The 20,252-nt window shown below is 35.5% G+C and overlaps 2 protein-coding genes and 1 pseudogene across 2 annotated transcripts; 2 read left to right on the top strand and 1 right to left on the bottom strand.

The window, feature by feature from the left end:
* Window positions 1-2,148: 2,148 nt before the first annotated feature.
* LOC112717813 (uncharacterized) lies at window positions 2,149-4,583 on the top strand (annotated as a pseudogene).
* Window positions 4,584-4,619: 36 nt separating this feature from the next.
* LOC112717812 (protein LNK1-like) lies at window positions 4,620-8,351 on the top strand. Its single transcript, XM_025769750.2, has 5 exons — window positions 4,620-4,783; window positions 6,777-6,939; window positions 7,350-7,498; window positions 7,897-8,028; window positions 8,114-8,351. The coding sequence occupies exons 1-5, from the start codon at window positions 4,620-4,622 to the stop codon at window positions 8,154-8,156; spliced, it is 651 nt and encodes a 216-aa protein (XP_025625535.1). The 3' UTR covers window positions 8,157-8,351.
* Window positions 8,352-12,332: 3,981 nt separating this feature from the next.
* LOC112716109 (chloride conductance regulatory protein ICln) lies at window positions 12,333-19,031 on the bottom strand. The gene is made up of 10 exons (XM_025767959.3): window positions 18,848-19,031; window positions 16,787-16,868; window positions 15,646-15,819; window positions 15,420-15,543; window positions 15,218-15,332; window positions 15,069-15,128; window positions 14,920-14,979; window positions 14,732-14,817; window positions 13,053-13,159; window positions 12,333-12,547 (listed from the first exon to the last, which is right to left on the bottom strand). Exons 3-10 carry the CDS (start codon window positions 15,804-15,806, stop codon window positions 12,445-12,447), a joined length of 816 nt encoding a protein of 271 aa, XP_025623744.1. The 5' UTR covers window positions 15,807-15,819; window positions 16,787-16,868; window positions 18,848-19,031; the 3' UTR covers window positions 12,333-12,444.
* Window positions 19,032-20,252: the final 1,221 nt, after the last annotated feature.

The raw sequence follows: 20,252 nt of genomic DNA, 5'->3' as shown, positions 1-20,252 counted from the left end.
AACTCAGAAGTCTAATCACCCATTTCAAACCAAATCAAGCTTAGGTTAAAGGTAACTCATTTCCTTTTACATGCAACACACTTTCTTCTCTTCATCTTCAACTCTTTGCCACTCCATTTCGGGTTATATGGAAAAGAGGATTTCTGTTCCTCACTACTGTGCATCAACGGTTGAGAATATATCTTGGGGACCAAGTTGTGTTTCAATGGTCAAGATCTGGGTTTACCATTGAAGAAATCTTTTCTGCTGTTAAAGTGGCTTTCGGTCAACCAAGGAAGGTCAGAAGCAAAGTTTCCATTGTGAGGATTAATGGGAAAAAGTGAGACTGTGGGTTAGTGAAGCTCAAGGCTCAAGGTGTTGACCTTGGAAGAAGAACCAACGAACATGCAAAGAGATAAAAGAAGCTTGCTGTTCATTCAGAAAGCAAGGAGAGAAAGCCAGAGTTTGTGAGTTGTGTTCTGAAGAAAAGTTCCTCTACTTGGATAATGCTGTCTTTCAAAGAAGCATTCGGCCAACACTGAAGAACTCAATCTGAGGTTTGCGAATCTGGTCATGCACATAGCTAAGAGGCTGTTAATGAAGTCAATCTCCTTCATGTTTTACAGATTGTGATGTACTTTTCTATGTTTATCTTTCTGTAATTTCTTGTGAGAAAAGGGATTGTGAGAAAGCTCAAGTAAAAGCCATGAGTGGAAAAAGGCTGAGTGATACACTTGAGAGAAAAGCCTAGAGTTATTTTCTGATTTCTTTAGGTTGGTTAAGTATCTTGTATCTTGTACCTGTTAGGTATCCCTTTCTTAGTTGGGTTAGCACTAAGAGTGACTAGTTAGGTGTTAGCATAGCCAATGTCAAGTTAGGTTAGAACTTGAGTGTGAAATTGGTGTATGTAATACTTTTAAATATAGTGGAAATTCCTCCATTGTTGTGGAGGAGACTGGACATAGGTTGCATAGCACAAGGCAACCGAACCAGGATATATGCTGGTGTTAGCTTTTCTCTTATCTACTGTGTTCTATTTTCTGATATTCATGAGACAAAAATAAATTGTCTCATAAATTTTTGCTATTGAGTACAAACAGAATCAGAATTGAAAGTTTGATTTAAAAGGTCATAACAGCAACTTAAAAAGGAAGGCATAGATTCAACCCCCTTCTCTAATCCTACCACAACCTTCACAAATATATCCCTAAAATTTATATTTTGGACAGATGAATCTCTAAAGAAGAAAAAAGAATCAATGAGGTCTTTTACGATTGCACATGTGGACAAGTTAGTTCATATTAAGACTTTCTATTCTAGTCATAGGGGCTAATTTGGAGGTAATGTGTCTACATCTACTATCCTGAAGGACTTTGTTACTATTTTATTCTTTATGGACATGGTTCTGAAAATCGGACCGCACCGGCCGGTTCAACCGGAAAATCCGAGAACCAATTACCTAGCCGGTCCGGGTAACCTAAAAAACCGAATGACAAAGAACCGGTTAAAAAACTGGTCGAACTGGCAGTTAACCGGCGAACCGGAAGAACCGTCCGGTTTTTTGACGGTTCAGTGGTTTGGAAATTCAAAAGCCAAACGACGTCGTTTTGGCTATTTAAAAAAAAAATAGAAACTGGCGGAGTCGTTAACCTAACCCTAATCACTAATCACTCAGCCACCAAACACCCAAGCTCCCAGCCTCCCCTTTCTTCCCCCTCACCCACCATTCACCAAGGCCAGCAGCGCCACCGCCCACCAAGCTCCAGAGACCAAATTCCAGAGCGCTCCTCAGTCGCCACCCAGCAGCGCTCCTCATTCGCCACCGAAACCACTGCACAGCAGCCGCGACCACCACCGCGTTGTGGCCGCCTCCTCGTCGCCACCCACAACCATCCACAGCAGCCGCGACCACCACCGACCGAGCCCGCCTCCTTGTCGCCACCCACAACCATCGACAGCAACAGCTGTTCTTTCACCTATGCTTCTTGATTTTGATTTTCTGAGGTTCTGATCTTGATTTATGAGCTCGCCTGTTCTATGCTGCCTTCTTGATTTTTGTTTTTGATTTTTTGAGGTTCTGATCTTGATTTATGTTTGATTTATGAGCTCGCCTGTTCTGTTCGCTGCTTCTGAATATGTTCTGATCTTGATTTTTGTTTTTGATTTTCTATGCTGCCTGTTGTGTTTGCTGCTTCTGTTTGCTGCTTCATACTCAAACAGCGTTTCTTCAAGTATGGCCTTGAAATTCCTAGAACTTTGAATAAAAGGATTGTTTCAGTTTCACCAAAGATGCTATTTATGAACACCCTCTATTTGGGGGCAAACTCTCAAGCTTGTTCCCTCACAGATTTCAGGTAATTGATGTTATTTTTGAAAGACAATATTCATAATTCGTTGTTGTGGTATTGTTGTTGCTATTGCAACTGCAAATTTTGTGACTTCTGTTACTAATACTACACCTTTTTATGCTGTCCATGTTCTTTGTGTGACTTTACTTTTGTTGAACTTAAAAGTTATGGCCTGTTTCTTGTAGGATGTCAGTGACATTCGACAAGTCCCTGACCATTAGGTTTGTCATGCTTTCTCATTTGATTGTCCTTTCTAGTATTCTATCTAATTCTTTACTAACTTGTTTATGCACCTTCATTTTAATAGGAGGTTTTTGCAGACGCTACTCGTGATGAGAGCTTGATCTTTGAGCTTTTAGAATATAAGCACGATGTTACTGATAATGGAAGTGCTGTCTGGTTTCTTCAAGACCTTGCTAATGAGCAGGATGCTGAAGGAAGTGTAGTATGCCATTATTTCATTTTGCTTCTTATGGTATAGGGTTACTGAAGTGTGAAAGGTTTGTGAAAATTGGATTCTGTTATGTTCATCCTATGTATGTAAAGTGCATTATTCAAGTATGTGGATGGTGCTGGGAATTTTCCATACTATTGGAGTCATAAGAGAGTGCTTAGCTGGTTTAGTTGCTTAACTTAAACTCTATAAGAAAGTGCATTGAGTGTTATGATTTTTTATGCCATCTAAACTTTTTCTTTGTGTATTGGGAGATTTAGCTGCCATTGATTAGCAGATTCCGTTACTTATTTCTGCTTACTAGTTACTATAACATTGCATTTGCTCTTTTTTATTCTTTCAATGTGTGATTGGTATGATTTAATGGAGCTATAACTCTGCCTCTCCTTCAATCACTGTGTGTGTCTGCAAGTATTATCTTCCAACACAATCAGAGAAAATGGCTTCCCTTTATCTTAGTTCGTTAAATGTAATATTTGTTGCAGAAGTTTGTTGTATCTTTCATCATACTTCTCCTGAAATTATTTCAGGTTATTGAACAGTCTGGAGTCCTTGAAGCGCCGGGTTTGATGTACAATAACACACTTGCTATTGTAACAAGTGCAGTAGGGCAAATGGTAAAGTTTCTATCTTGTTTTTAATTTAACTTTGTGTTCACTCTAATCTTAAATAATGGATAATTTATTATGTGAAATATTAAATTTTATTAAGTTGGAAATTATTGAATTTATATACTTAAGATTATTTTAAGATTTTTAATAATTTTATTTAATATTTAATTAAACCGGTTAAACTCCGGTTGAACCCCGGTCGAACCAGTGAACCATTGAACCAGTGACCTCACCGGTTTATTGACCGGTCCGGTTCTCACAACCTTGTTTATGGATTAATCTGTCCGAAATAAATTTTTAAAAATCGGACAGATCATTAAACCGTTCTAATTATTAATTTACTGGTTTATTGGTCTAACTGAAATCGGTTCAACCAAAATAATTATTTTATAATAAAATAATAAATATAAATAAACGTACTAAAATATAACATTTTTTAAGCTTGTTGATATTGATAATATACTCCAACTTAGAATAAAAATGACAAGGGTTGAAGTTTTGATTTAGACTTTGATACTATGTCAACGACCATCTCACCATATATATCTAAAACTATTTCAAAAACTTGCACTCAAGAAAATCTATAAAACTGGTGTCTAAAGTTATCATTTATAAATACACAAACTTACTCATATTATAATGCACAAACTTACTTAGAACAAAGTTTTAACTTAAAATATATTTCTTTTAAATACGCAAAACTACTACTTCCCTACATATGCATTCTTGAATATCATATAGTGACATATTCACAATCTAAACTTAGGTTCTGTTGACCCCACACTTGTCTACTTTGCTGTTGAACTGAGTTGGAAACATGAAATAAATTTACAGATAAATTCTAGTTTCTATCTCTGCCAACCCAAATTTCAGCACTTCTAAATTCTATTAAAAGCTCAGATACTAATATACAAGGTTAATTATTAGAGCGTAATCCTCAAAATCTTAGTAAAATAATATAATTTCGATTCAGCAACATTAAACCAAGATAATCCATATTGATCAGCATCATGCCATAATCCATATTGTTCATGTCATAAGAATTTTTTTTCCTGCTTGGAGTTGTACCTAATAATAAGAAAGGGAACTATATTTTTTCTTGGCTAATTGATTGTATCACTCTGGTTAGTAATGTAAATGTATGTTTTGTAGCAACTAGAAACTGGTCTGGCTGCATCCTCTATTTCTTAAGATTAATGTATACTATCTCTTAATTCGTAATTGTATATGCCAGACACCCTAATTGTATTAAAGGTGCAGGGTAAGCTGTCAAAACCATCAGTTGGAAAGAGAAAAAATGGCTACCTAGAAAATGGTGATTCCATTCATCCCTATTCTCAGATGGAGCAATATCCACATCTGAAGCAACCTTTGGAGCATCATCCAGTGCAGTTACTTCTCAGGATAGCTGATGAGCGGATAATTTATACGCTTTTTGGCATTGTTTTTAGGTAGTTTTTAGTATGATCTAGCTACTTTTAGGGATGTTTTTATTGGTTTTTATGAAAAATTCACATTTTTGGACTTTACTATGAGTTTGTGTGTTTTTCTGTGATTTTAGGTATTTTCTGGCTGGAATTGAGGGACCTAAGCAAAAATCTGATTCAGGCTGAAAAAGGACTGCTAATGCTATTGGATTCTGACCTCCTTGCACTCGAAATGGATTTTTCTGGAACTACGAAACTCTAAATGGTGCGCTCTCATCTGCGTTGGAAAGTATACATCTAGGGCTTTCCAGCAATATATAATGGTCCATATTTTGTTCGAGCTTAGATGACGCAAACTGGCGTTCAACGCCAGTTCCATGCTGCATTCTGGAGTAAAATGCCATAAACACGTCACAAACCAGAGTTAAATGCCAAACAGACGTTACAACTTGGTGTTTAACTCCAAGAGAAGCCTCTGCACGTGTAAAGCTCAAGCTCAGCCCAAGTACACACTAAAGTGGACCCCTGAAGTGAATTTCTGCACTTAGACTTATTTCTATAAACCCTAGTAACTAGTCTAGTATAAATAGGATATTTTACTATTGTATTAGACATCTTTAGTCTCAGTTTTAATCTATTGTTCATCTTAGGAGACTATTGATCACGTTTTGGGGGCTGACCATTCGGCCATTCCTGGACCATCACTTATGTATTTTCAACGATGGAGTTTCTACACCCATAGATTAGGGTGTGGAGCTCTGCTGTACCTCAAGTATTAATGCAATTACTACTATTTTCTATTCAATTCATGCTTATTCTTATTCTAAGATATTCGTTTCACTTCAACATGATGAATGTGATGATCTGTGACACTCATCATCATTCTCACCTATGAACGCATGCCTGACAACCACTTCCGTTCTACCTTAGATCGAGCGTGTATCTCTTGGATTCCTTAATCAGAATCTTTGTGCTATAAGCTAGAATAATTGGCAGCCATTCTTGAGAATCTAGAAAGTCTAAACCTTGTCTGTGGTATTCCGAGTAGGATTCAGGGATCGAATGACTGTGACGAGCTTCAAACTCACGATTGTTGGGCGTAGTGACAGACGCAAAAGAATCAATGGATTCTATTCCGACATGATCGAGAACCGACAGATGATTAGCCGTGCTGTGACAGAGCCTTTGGACCATTTTCACTAAGAGGATGGGAAGTAGCCATTGACAACGGTGATGCCCTACATACAGTTTGCCATGGAAAGGAGTAAGAAGGATTGGATGAAAGCAGTAGGAAAGCAGAGAATCAGAAGGAATACAGCATCTTCATGCGCTTATCTGAAATTCCCACCAATGAATTACATAAGTATCTCTATCTTTATTTTATGCTTTATTTATCCTTATTTTCGAAAACCATTATTACCATTTGAATCTGCCTGACTGAGATTTACAAGATGACCATAGCTTGCTTTATACCAACAATCTCCGTGAGATCGACCCTTACTCACGTAAGGTATTACTTGGACGACCCAGTGCACTTGCTGGTTAGTTGTGCGAAGTTGTGACAAAGTGTGATTCACGTTTGAGAGCTCCAAGTCTATTGGCGCCATTATTGATGATCACAATTTACACGCACCAATAGCATCCATAAAAATAAACCAAACATGGATTCTGATTCTTTAGGATGTGTACAGATGAGGACTCCCGTAACTCACTGAGATTATAATCATACTCCAAGTTACACTTCCCTGCTTCCAGCTTTGTCTGGATCAAGGTCTGAACATAATAAACAACTGTCTCCTTTGAAGAGTCCTCATGGAAAACCTTTGGAGGCTACTAGCTTGGAAACAAATGATAAGAGGAAAAATTATATAATTGTTATGATGCACGACTGTTAAGTAGGGGTAGGGTATCAAAAGTGAAAATATGGCTAGTCACATGACATCGCTTCCAAGTCCAGGTTTAGACCAGCGGGTAGGTCATCAGTTGGAGGAGTTAGCATTGGATTTTTACAGGAAATAGATTCTTCAAATGCTCAAGAAAGCCCATCCATTAGCTCAGCTTTGGATGAAATCTCACTTGAAGCAACTTGCTTTCGGCAACTCCAACAGGACATGGATCAGGTATTTGAATATTTTCTGATGCCGAAGTTTGTTCTTGTGTTTTTCGATAGTGTCTCCTAGGCAATGAATTAAAAATTAACATGTCATGCATTTAACTTATGGTTTGTCATAATGAAAGATTTTATCGTGTAGGTTTTAACATAGCATCCTAATTATGCTTAGCAATGTGGATGCTGGAAATATGGTGCTTATCCTATTTTCAAGTATTATAGTCTGAATTAAGTTAGTTGTTACTATGGGTGGTGAGATACGAAATATATTGAAAAAGATGGGAACAAAACTATAAAAAGGGAAAAGGAAAAAGAGAATGTCCCATGTTGTGAATGCTAAGAAAATCTTATCTATCTACCCTTGTTGAAAATCTTCCGCTTCATTGATTATAAACTTATAATCAATTCACTTGAATGCAGTTGGATATAAGAACTAAACTATGTATAAGGGACAGTCTGTACCGATTAGCTAAGAATGATGAACAAAGACATACGGATGCAAATGTGAATGGTCAACTTGGTGATGATATTGAAACCCGGAAAGCATTAATGACACAGGGTGCAAACAGGTATCACCTGCATTATTCATTCTTCATAATCAGATATGTATTTTCGTGGCACTAAACATTCACTGCATACACATTGACATGTTGTTCCCCTAGAGTAGTTTAGTTATCTGCTCATCCTTGCACTTACTTTGTACTGTAGAGTAGTTTTTATTTTATTCAGGAGATGCTATATTGATATGTCAAAAATAAAACATTGATGAATATGGGAACTGAAATAACACTAGGTAATAGGACAATATCATTTGTAACTAATATTGAGAATAAATTTTCAGATATAATATCGTTAAAAAATATTTATAGTCCATTCTAGATTTCTAGATCTTAGCTTCTAATATATATGGAATATTGGTATTTTGCTGAAAATATTTAAAACTGGTATAACACTTTGCTCTATTCAGGTGTATTGGGTTCTTGGATGTGGAAACTAACACAAATCCCATTGATCGGTCTATAGCACATTTACTTTTTCATAAGCCCTCAGATGCATCAATATTTCCATGTAATGATACAACTCCTTTTAAATCGGATTCCATTGTATGCTTTTATGAATGATTAAAATGCTTATCAAATGTTAAATGTTTTGCGCAGCCTTAGTCCTCATGTTGTGGTTTGAATAAAAGATACATGGATCAGTGATCAATCCACCAGTAATGACTGAGAACCAGGTTTGCCAGAAAGGATCTTCGGGTGGAGTAGAAAAGAATCCCTTAGCGATAACACCTAGTGAAAAGTGAAACTAGCATTGGCTATTTGGCCTTAGCCTGGTGTACAATGTTTTTCTTTCAAGTAAGTCATCGTATCGAGTACCATGTATTTATTGCAGGCTTACTCAGATCCCCTTGTTTCTTAACTGCTGATTTTCTTTGTTTCTGATATCATAAATACTAATCACCGATGTATAATTTCCCGATCAATATTAGGTAGCAGATATGACAATGTAGAGTAATGCTACTTTTACAACTTTTTTTGGGTTAAATAAGTGGTTAAGGATATAATTTTATTTAAAAATTGATTATGTTGCAAGTTGCTTCTCGATTACCAATTGGTAGTACGACTTTCATGAATGGTGATATGATCGATGATATGGATTATCATAGGCATATGGCACTGAAAACCTCTCCAGTCACCGCGGCCTTCAACACCGAATTAATCGGAGATTAATCAACAAATTGATTAGTCTAGTTTAAGTCGACCTACGTTTAGATATACGGGGTTGATACTAACTTTAAAATGACACATTTTTTCCGTTTTAATTTAAAAATGGCAATTGATTGTTTATTTAATTTTAACGATTAAACATTGTTGTTAATTAAAAATAAAATACAATAGGATAATGTTGTTATTCAGAAATCAACATTGTAATATAATAGGGGACAACAAGTTTTGTGATTTGTAGCCATCAATTAGCCATCATTAGTATTTTTAATGGTGTGAAATTTCATCTAATGATGTTGGATTATTTACTTTTCTCTTGATGGTTAAGTGCAAGCCAAATTTTAATAAAAGTGCTGGCCTTCTAAACTTTCTCTTATTTAAATTAAACCAATCATCAGTCACGACTTAGCACAAATCTACTCACAACTCACCTATTCTTAGTGGTTTAGAATAAAACTAGGAGGCTTAATATTATTACCTGCTAACACTTTCAAAGCACTTTCATCATTCTAAACATAAAACAAAATTCATTAGTCGCACATAATTGTCCATCAATTATCAACAGTATATAATCCCCTAATCAGATTTTCATACTAATTTACATAACATAACCAACAGTTCATATGCTATGTTCGGCTAAACACAGCTACTCAATTATGGGTGCCATCCTCATCGTGCTCCATCTCTTCTGCATTCTCAAAACACTGATCATTGATATGAAGCTGCAATCAATCAAACTTAATATAAGTAACGGATAATTTTGAAACAAATTTAAAATCTAGTGCTGAACATGGGTTTCTTATATAACTGATAAACAATTCGCCATAACCACTCCTCTTTCCTCCCCGCCCCCTCTACCAGTTACTTCAAAGATAAGCAAATACAAAATCATCAATATGAAACATTAAAGTCTCACAAGTCATGAAAAAAGATCACGATTCTGGTACAGAGAAACACATTACAAACCAGCATTGTGTTTATCCACATCAATATACAAAATAGAATAAAAATATGCCCTCAACCAGTTAATAAATTGTCTTAATGTAATCATTTTTGCTTCAAATTTTTAAAATAATAACAAAAAACTATATTCCAATATTTGAATTTAGAAATTAGGTTACTATGAACTTGAAAGTATCAATAGAATGAAATTCCATAAAATAGTATTAATCATTCAAATATCTTAAAATTGTACTTATCAAAATTTTTGCAACAAAGATAGGTGGTCTACCCCTCCATAGTGAAGTTGGAAGAGTTAGCATTGGATTTTCACAAGAAATAGATTCATCAAATGCTTAAGAAAGCCCATCCATGAGCTCAACTTTGGATGAAATCTCACTTGAAGCAACTAGCTTTCGGCAACTCCAACAGGTCAAGGATTAGGTATTTGAATATTTTCTGATGCCGAAGTTTGTTCCTGTCTTTTTGCGATAGTGTCTCCTAGGCAATGAATTAAAAATTAACATGTCATGCATTTAACTTATGGTTTGTTATGATGAAAGATTTTATCGTGTGGGTGTTAACATAGCATCCTAATTATGCTTAGCCATGTGGATGCTGGAAATACGGTGCTTATCCTATTTTCAAGTATTATAGTCTGAATTAAGTTGGTTGTTACTATGGGTGGTCAGATACGGAATATATTGAAAAAGATGGGAACAAAACTATAAAAAGGAAAGAGGGAAAAGAGAATGTCCCATACTGTGAATGCTAAGAAAATCTTATCTATCTACCCTTGCTGAAAGTCTTCCGCTTTAGTGATTATAAACTTATAATCAAATCACTTGAAATGCAGTTGGATATAAGAACTAAACTATGTATAAGGGACAGTCTGTACCGATTAGCTAAGAGTGCTGAACAAAGACATACGGATGCAAATGTGAATGGTCAACTTGGTGATGATATTGAAACCCGGAAAGCATTAATGACACAAGGTGCAGACAGGTATCACCTGCATTATTCATCATAATCAGATATGTATTTCCGTGGCACTAAACATTCATTGTATACACATTGACATGTTGTTCCCCTAGAGTAGTTAGTTATCTGTTCATCCTTGCACTTACCTTGTACTGTAGAGTAGTTTTTATTTTATTCATGAGAATGCTATATTGATATGTGAAAAATAAAACATTGATGAATATGGGAACTGAAATAACATTAGGTAATAGGACAATATCATTTGTAACTAATATTGAGAATAAATTTTCAGATATAATATCGTTAAAAAATATTTATAGTCCATTCTAGATTTCTAGATCTTAGCTTTTAATATGTATGGAATATTGATGTTTTGCTGAAAATATTTAAAACTGGTATAACTTTGCTCTATTCAGGTGTACTGGGTTCATGAATATGGAAACTAACACAAATCCCATTGATCGGTCATTCGGTCTATATCACACTTGCTTTTACATAGGTCCCCAGATGCATCAATGTTTCCCCGTAATGATACAACTCCTTTTAAATCGGGTTCCATGGTATGCTTTTATGAATGATTAAAATGCTTATTGAATGTTAAATGTTTGGCGCAGCCTTAGTTCTCATGTTGTGGTTTGAATAACAGATACATGGATCAGTGATCAATCCACCAGTAATGACTGAGAACCAGGTTTGCCAGGAAGGATCTTCGGGTGAAGTAGAAAAGAAGTCCTTAGCGATAACACCTAGTGAAAAGTGAAACTAGCATTGGCTATTTGGCCTTAGCCTGGTGTACAATATTTTTCTTTCAAGTCATCGTATCGTGTACCATGTATTTATTGGAGGCTTACTCAGATCCCTTTGTTTCTTAACTATTGATTTTTTTTTGTATCTGATATCATAAATACTGATGACTAATGTATAATTTCCCGATCAAGATTAGGTGGCAGATATGACAATGTAGAGTATTACTATTTTTTCAACTTTTTTTTGGGTTAAAAAAGTGGTTAAGGATATAATTTTATTTAAAAAGTGATTGTGTTGCAAGTTGCTTCTCAATTACCAATTAGTAATACGACTTTCATGAATAGTGATATGATCCATGATCTGGAATATCATAGGCACATGGCACTAAAAACCTCTCCAGTCACCGCAGCCTTCAACACCGAAATAATCAGAGATTAATCAACAAATTGATTAATCTAGTTTAAGTACAGTCACCGCAGCCTTCAATACCGAATTAATCGGAGATTAATCAACAAATTGATTAGTCTAGTTTAAGTCAACCTACGTTTAGATATACGAAGTTGATACTAACTTTAAAATGACACATTTTTTCCATTTTATTTTATAAATGACATTTGATTATTTATTTAATTTTAACGATTAAACATTGTTGTTAATTAAAAATAAAATACAATAGGATAACGTTGTTATTCAAAAATCAATATTGTAATACAATGAGAGATCAGTAAATTTTGTTATTTGTAACTATCAATTAGTCATTTTTAGTATTTTTAATGGTGTAAAACTTCATCTAATAATATGGAATTATTTACTTTTCTCTTGATAGTTAAATGCTGGTCAAATTTTAACAAAAGTACTGGCCTCATAGACTTTCTCTTATTTAAATTAAACCAATCATCAGCCACGACTTAGCACAAATCTACTCGCAGCTAACCTATTCTTAGTGTTTTAGAATAAAACTAAGGGGGCTTAATATTGTTACCCTGCTAACACTTTCAAAACACTTTCATCATTCTAAACATAAAACAAAATTCATTAGTCGCGCATAATTGTCCATCAATTATCAAAAGTATATAATCCTCTAATCAAATTTTCATACTAATTTACATAACATAACCAACAGTTCATATGCTATGTTCGGCTAAACACAGCCACTCAATTATGGGTGCCATCCTCATCGTGCTCCATCTCTTCTGCATCCTCAAAACGCTGATCGTTGATATGAAGCTGCAATCAATCAAACTTAATATAAATAAGGGATAATTTTGAAACATTTAAAATCTGGTACTGAACATGGGTTTCTTATATAACTGATCGACAATTCGCCATAACCACTCCTCTTTCCTCCCCGGCTCCTCTACCAGTTACTTCGGAAATAAGCAAATACAAAATCATCAATATGAAGCATTAAAGCCTCACAAGTCATGAGAATAGATAAGGATTCCGGTACAGAGAAACACATTACAAACCAGCATTGTGTTTATCCACATCAATACACAAAATAGAATAAAAATATGCCCTCAACCAGTTAATAAATTGTCTTAGTGTAATCATTTTTGCTTCAAATTTTCAAAATAATAACAAAACTATATTTCAATATTTGAATTTAGAAATTAGGCTACCATGAACTTGAAAGTGTCAATAGAATGAAATTCCATAAAATAGCATTAATCATTCAAATATCCTAAAATTGTACTTATCAAAATTTTTGCAACAAAGATAGGTTGTCTACCCCCTTAAACAAGTAGAATAAAGACCAAATGATATGTGTGGCTGTCTTGTTCTTATAGCGACTGCCAACAACTTTTTCGCATCCATATCTAGCTCAGTGTCTCGGGCCTATCAAAATAAAAAGCAGAGGAGAAAAAAACAAAAAGATTTTGCCAAACTCCTTAATATTTAATAGATCATAAAATGCAATGAATTTTACATTAATATTCAGGTCATGCCTAAGGCTCTCCTTTAATTAGAATTCACAAAAGGGTACTTGATCCAAATAGTATATAGTAACCTAATTTGTTCTAGATACTAAAAAAGTGAGGAAACAAAACAAAACAAGGTTCATGATGTTTGCAATAGCAACAAACATTTAAACAATTTAAACACATCTGACGTCTTCTCTCCTGACCTAGTCTCTCCCTATATCACAGACCATTCAATAACTGTAACAAACCAAGAGGGACAAAATCGAAATCTAACTCCTTTTAAATTTACTTATAAAAGGAGGGGAAAACACGTAACTGATTAACAACTTCAAATTGTTGCTATTCCACATGTTTAGGGAAGTAGTTAGAATTTTGATATTATAAATAAGAAAGCTGAAAAGCTTTTAGGCAGGGAATAAGTGGAGTGACTATTTAGTGGAGAGTTTGGCCTCTCGAATGCCAAATGAATCTTTTTTCATAACTCATTCTTCATCCTTCTTTTCTGAATAATACTTCTTGAGAGTGTCACATTGATATCTCAACCTTTCTCTACCCTAACTTCTATCTCTCACCCCTTACTACTCTAATTGTTAATTATATGCTACTGTACCTCTTGATAATCTGGAATTAATGAGGAAACTCTTTAACAATAACCTACAGTGCTGAAGTGGCAGAACTAAGAGTGTCTTCGAATAAAGCATTTGGAGGACGAAATGTATTCTCTAAGAGGCTTTTAAATCCTTTCATTGGAAATTCTGTTTGGATATTAATAGAAAGAATTTTACAACTTACAAAAGTATCTTATAGAGTAATTTTGTTTAGTTTAAATAAAGAAATTAAAATACCCCATAAGAGAGGGAATTCTCAAAATTCTTCCATTATCTCTTCCTTTAAAACTTGATGGACAAAAAATTTGTTCTCAAACTTGATATATATATATATATATATATATATATATATATATATATATATCATCTTTTGTTGTTGCACAAACAAGACATTTCAGAATTACATCAATTTAGTTACACAATATTTTAAATTCTTCAAAAATTTTAAAATACTCTATCCAAATAACACTCTAAAGGATTTTAGGCAAAAAAAGAATGAAGTTCTAGTTTGAATGTGTTAAAACAGAAAGCAAATGATAATTATTCCATATTAAGAGATGAACAATTAATCTGCAAGTTTTAAAATTGATCCAAGAGACTCAGTAGATCAAGACTCAAGCATAACACCATATAAAAGGAAAAATAAAAACAACCACCAAAATGAAAGAGAAAGCACAATTAACAAATAACCTAAAGTATCCATAACTGAATTTACAGAAACTTTGAAGGTTAGACATAAAATAGTAATAGACAACTTTTAAGTATCCATAACTGAATTTGCAGAAACTTAATCACAAGAGAAGTTGCAGGATTATATGTCAGAATGTGAGATTGCACAAACAAAAGTGGATAGGTAACTATGAGGAAGAGCAACCAACCTCAAGTACTGTACGAGCTAGATCATGATGTCCATTTGACTGACCAAGAGAGTTCGGTAGATTAGGAGAGATATAACCTTCTTCCTCTGGGGGAAAATGAAAATCTTTAGCAACGTAACAACTAGAACAATCTACGGGATCAAACCTTTCCAAATTTTAACAAACAAGGTAAAAAGCCTCACATATACCTTCCTCTTCCCCTTCCATCTGATCAGCACTGAAAACCCAATCATGCTCTTCTCCTTCCTCTAAAAGAACAATATCAGCACAAACAACTCAGAAAGGAGTAAAAAGTAAAAACAGAGTATTAATAACAGTATGAGAGGTTAGCGCTAACCATCATTTGGTTCTGGATTAAGCTCTGCACACTCACAGAATACTTGAAACAAAGTATCCACTGCAAAAAATACATATAAGCAAACCCCGGAGTAACAAACTAATAATCTATCAACAAGAAAAGTACCAAAGTGTAAATTGGTAACATACATTGAGAAGGATCAGAGGGGATAAGCCTCATCTCTGTGATCCTGGATAAATCCTGTATGTCACTGGATTCAGAGTCGGAGTTTTCGGAACCATCCTCTTCAGCATTAGTGTCAATCTTCAGGAAGCGCCCCACTAGTCAGAGATTTGAAAATAACAAAACGACTAAAATGTAACACATTAATTAAGAAATAATAGGTGATACCTGGGTGTATAAACAAGGATGGGGGTAGGCATCTGGGTCTCTTGAGACGGCATGGAGGGAAATAGACAAGAAATCAATAGCATATCCCTTGGTGTTGTCTACATCGCTGAGCCATATCACTTGCCCGCAACAAACGAAGTCACCAGATTGTGATGTTTAGTAAAATTGAGTATGTAACTGGAAAAGGAAGGAAAGAGCTATGGAAAATAACAAGTGATTTAGTTACTTGGTAGTAATATAGAGTGTGCCGGAGGAGATGGGAGGGAGGTTGGCAAGCACAAGGTCCACACCACGCTGCATGTGCATGAGTTCCTCCCCATTCTCAGTGTCCAGGTCAGGTTGTCCATTATTGTTTCTCTCAGTGAAGTTTCTCAACCCTAAACCCATTTTATCACCGATTCTGCAAATATCTATTGACTCTTAGAATGAACTTCAGCTTAGCTATTACGGTTGCACACGGTTAGGTCAGCTCAAGCTCACCTTTTGTTCACAAAATCAGACTACAATTTCAGGAATCACACACACAAAACACAGAAATATAAATTTATACAAAAGTAAATTTATAATTAAAAAAAAGGGCATACTTAAAGCGAGAACAGGAGAGGCAGCGAAGCAGATTGGGAGGCAAGGGGAGAGAGGCGGAGAACAGAGAGGAGCAGCAGAACAGAAGAGAGGCGACGGCCGGAACTGGAATGCACGGCTAGAGGAGGTGACGGCTGGCGAGCACCACGTGAAGGCGACGGCAACGGCAGAGCTCAGTGGACTGGAGTTGAATCAAGCCTTCAAGCTCAGGGGCCCAGAAGAATGGTGACGGCTGGGCCTGACGAAGACCGGAATGGCGGGCTGGTGTCGCTGGAGGAGGATGGAGGAGATGTGGGTAACTGGATATTCACAGAACAGGAATCCTCAGGATTTAGAGTTTTTTTTTTTTTGAATCATCACTGCATCTTAATTTTCTCATCATCTAACTTTTTAGTAACAAATTCATCACAAATAAAAATTATAACAAATCCAGAATGAGTAACACACTGAAATATAGAATTAATCACAAAATTGAATACAAAGAAGATAATCTTATTGCAAATACAACTTCTGCGTAAATGCGAGTAATTAATCAGGCAAGTAGTTAATTGCACTGATAGTAAAAATTCATACACCCAGAGAAGACAAGTTCTGTAGTTACAAATTCATACAACTGCAAACAAACAAAAAAACCAAGAGAAGACAAGCTGCAAAAGGGCACCCATATAGAACCCATTACAACAACACATAAGCGAACAGAGAAGATAGGATTGAAGAGGAGACCACAAATTGAAAAACGACGCGAAAACAGCTGCTACGAAGACGAAGGTTCAACGGCGACTAACCTTATTCGTGGTGGGTTCGACGACGAAGTGGCAGCGACAAAGCAGGGGCTTCCGCTAGGTTCTTCGATGGTGGTACAGAATCCTGTGTTTGACAAGGGAAGAGATGAGACGAAGAAGTTAGCACAAAGGACAAGCTTGAAATAATTAATTTGGATTGAGGGTATTTTTGGAAGAAATTATTAGTTAAATTTCAATCTCTATCTCCAAAAATTTCTCTTTTTAAAAAATATTGAAAGAACTTAAATTTTGTATTTTGGTAGGCTAACAAACATAATACTGAGACTGAAAATTAGTTATTGAGATAAAATACATATTAAAAATGAGAAACAATATTTGTATTTGTGTATAATATATGGTGTTTACTGATTAGTTTTTAATATACACATGATATTTTAATTTTATATGAAATTAAGACAAATAAAAGCATAATAAGATGACTTGAGTATTGAATCAGTGATGGCAGAATAACTATTCACTATTTAGGATTTTTGGATCACAAAGTGATCAAAATTAATTAAATTATTTCAACTAAGTAATCGAGTACTTCTATAAATTAAAACACTTCAAAAGTAAGCAGAGGGAGTTTAATAATTTGAGAGAGTAAAAAAAAAAAAGGGCAACCCGGTGCACAAGCGTCCCGCGTTTAACGCAGGGTCCGGGAAAGGGTCGCAACCAAGGTTGTAATGTACGCAGCCTAACCTGATAATTATATCAGTGGCTGTTTCCATGGCTTGAACCCTTGACCTTGAGGTTGTAATGTACGCAGCCTAACCTGATAATTTGAATATAAATAATTAGCTGATTTTTACCCTTCATCTAACAAAATTATATAGTGTTTCCAAAAGTTCACCAACATATACGAAAAGTAAGGTTCTTTATACACGTGGAATATTATATTTACATTTTTTATTTTTTTAAAATATCCAATTCGGTTTGTAAAAGATTTGTAGTGAAGGTCATAGTTGTAAGAACCGAACCGCTGATCAAACCGGCTAGGTTACTGGTTCACTGATTTATTGGTTCAACCAATAAATTACTGATTGAACCGGTAAAACCGGTTTCACGTAACTAAAAAATATAATACCAAAGGTATAAAACAACAGCTATTACAAAATACAAATTCACATCAATTGTTCAATATTGGGAGCATAACCTATTTCCAACAATTCAATTCAAAGGGTTCCTGTTGAGCAAGACAAAAACAACCATATATGCATTCACTAAAATCTGTTTTGGACATAAAACCAGTTTTGCCCACATGTTTTCAAGCCTAAATCTGCCGAATGATTTAAATTATGAGCAAGATTGGTATCTAACTAAGACAAACAACCATGAGAAATTGATGAATGGATAACAAGCACTTAACTCACAAGTAAAATGGTTGCATTCAACTTGAAAATAATCATTTAATTCAACACACATTTAAAAGCAACACCATAGTAGTTCAACAGCAAATAATTTGACAAAAAGACTCAGAGTCGCTACACTAAAAAGATGCACAATGGCATAATAGTTCAACAGCAAATAACTCCGACAAAAATTGCTAGAAAATCCAGCAATCCTTCTTCTAAAGCAAACAGGCATAATGGCATAATCAAAAATTAAAAAAAAATCCAGCAATCCAGCAATCCGAGAGAGGAGGCAGTGGACGGAGAGGACGCGCCGCGGCACCCGACGGAGCAAGGAGCCGCGGAGGATGGTGTTTCTGATGGTGTATTGGCTGAAGACATTCTAAAACAATATAGAATAGCAATGGTATAAAACAGCAGCTATTACAAAAACAATGTTACATAATCCATATTTCCATATTTTCATATCCAGCAATATAAATTCACAGCAATGTTACATCAACAAAAACTACCATAACCACTACAAATCTGAAAAAAAAAATCAACAATCTGCCATCAACTAGTTCAACAATATAACAAGTTATAACTCAACAATATATACAAATCAATAATCTCCCATTAACCTATCAGTTATTCACTCCCTTAATCAAATTAAAATCCAACTAAATAACTAAAAAAAATAGAGAACAGATTTCACAGTTTGGAGACCAACCTGGATGAGGCAGATTCTGGCGACAGAGAGGCAGCACCGCAGCAGCGACGAAGAGGCAGGTCCGCTGCAGCGACGGAGAGGCAACACCGCAGCAGTGACGCAGGAGACGCGATGACGACGACAAGATACGCGGAGCCCCGAACTCGACGTACTCAGACACACTGTGAAGCCAGCGAGACGGAGCAGAGGGAGAGAGTCTTCGAGACTGAGAGAGACTGCGAGGAAGAGTGTTGGTGAACGAGGGGAGGAAGAAGACGACAGGCCGGCGGTGAGGTGAGGTGCGGTGATCAACTATGTATGGTGTGATGAACAGCTGAGGAAGACTTGAAGGACTGCCGTTTTGGCTTTTGGGGATTTAGGGTTAGTGGGGAGGGGGCAGGGGGGGTATTCGAGAGAGTGAGAGACATTCTTTTTGAAACGGAAAAAAAAAAGGTTTTCCAAACCGGCCGGTTACACAAAAACCGCAGGTTCCTTGATTTTTATCAAAATCGGACGGTTCAAACCAATTTTATCCAGTTCTATTTCTTGTCCAGTCAAAATGACTAATCGGACCGGTTAAATGATCGATTCAATATAAATCAGTCAATTCGTCGGTTCTTATAACTATGAGTCAAGCACTCTAATTTCTAGAAAATTTTATTGGGAAAGTATAGGGAGCCAATGGTTTAAGCGTACAATGCGTACAATGGAGGTTTAGGAAGTATTAGAGATATAATTATTAGTGTTACATTGTCTTATCAGGTTACGCTTTTGGGATGAGTGGCTTTTGGGATGAGTAGTTTTATGATATAACATTAGAGTTCTAAATTCGAAAGGTCAGGGTTCGATCCTTGGTGAACCCCAAAATCAGCTTAAGTTTTGGGATGAGTGATTTTATAACATGAGATGGGTGATGTTCATTTTATTCGTGGATCAAAGATTTAGCCCATTATACACTTAGGCCATTGACTCCCTAGCACTACTCAATTTTATTTACTAAATCGATTTTTAATATTTGAAAGAACAGACAATTTGTGTTAAATGTATACATAAAATGTATGTTTCATTGGTCACATCTACCCTTTTATGTTTTATCAATAGAGATCTGTTTCTGCTAAAAGAAATTAACTCACATTTTCATTTTTTTTGGTAGAAGGAAAGGATCTAGGGTTCAAAGCAAACTACAAAACAGAACTAAATATTAAGTTAGGGGCATTAAAACCCCTTTGGCATCATCATTCAGGAAGACTTTGAGTTCCTCCAAGGGTTGATCGACAAAAAATAGAAAAAAAACCTTCATCGTCTTTTGCAGAACCAAAAAAAACCCATGCTTCACAACAACTTACATGAAAACAAAGCCCTAAAACCCTATTTCATGAAATCAATACCCAAATTCAAAATAGCGGAAAATATGTTACCTTTGATC

Source organism: Arachis hypogaea, chromosome 10 (assembly GCF_003086295.3).
Source record: "Arachis hypogaea cultivar Tifrunner chromosome 10, arahy.Tifrunner.gnm2.J5K5, whole genome shotgun sequence".
Taxonomy (NCBI): Eukaryota; Viridiplantae; Streptophyta; class Magnoliopsida; order Fabales; family Fabaceae; genus Arachis; species Arachis hypogaea.
Note: the sequence above shows the minus strand (reverse complement) of the source record. Positions and strands in the feature narration are given on the sequence as shown.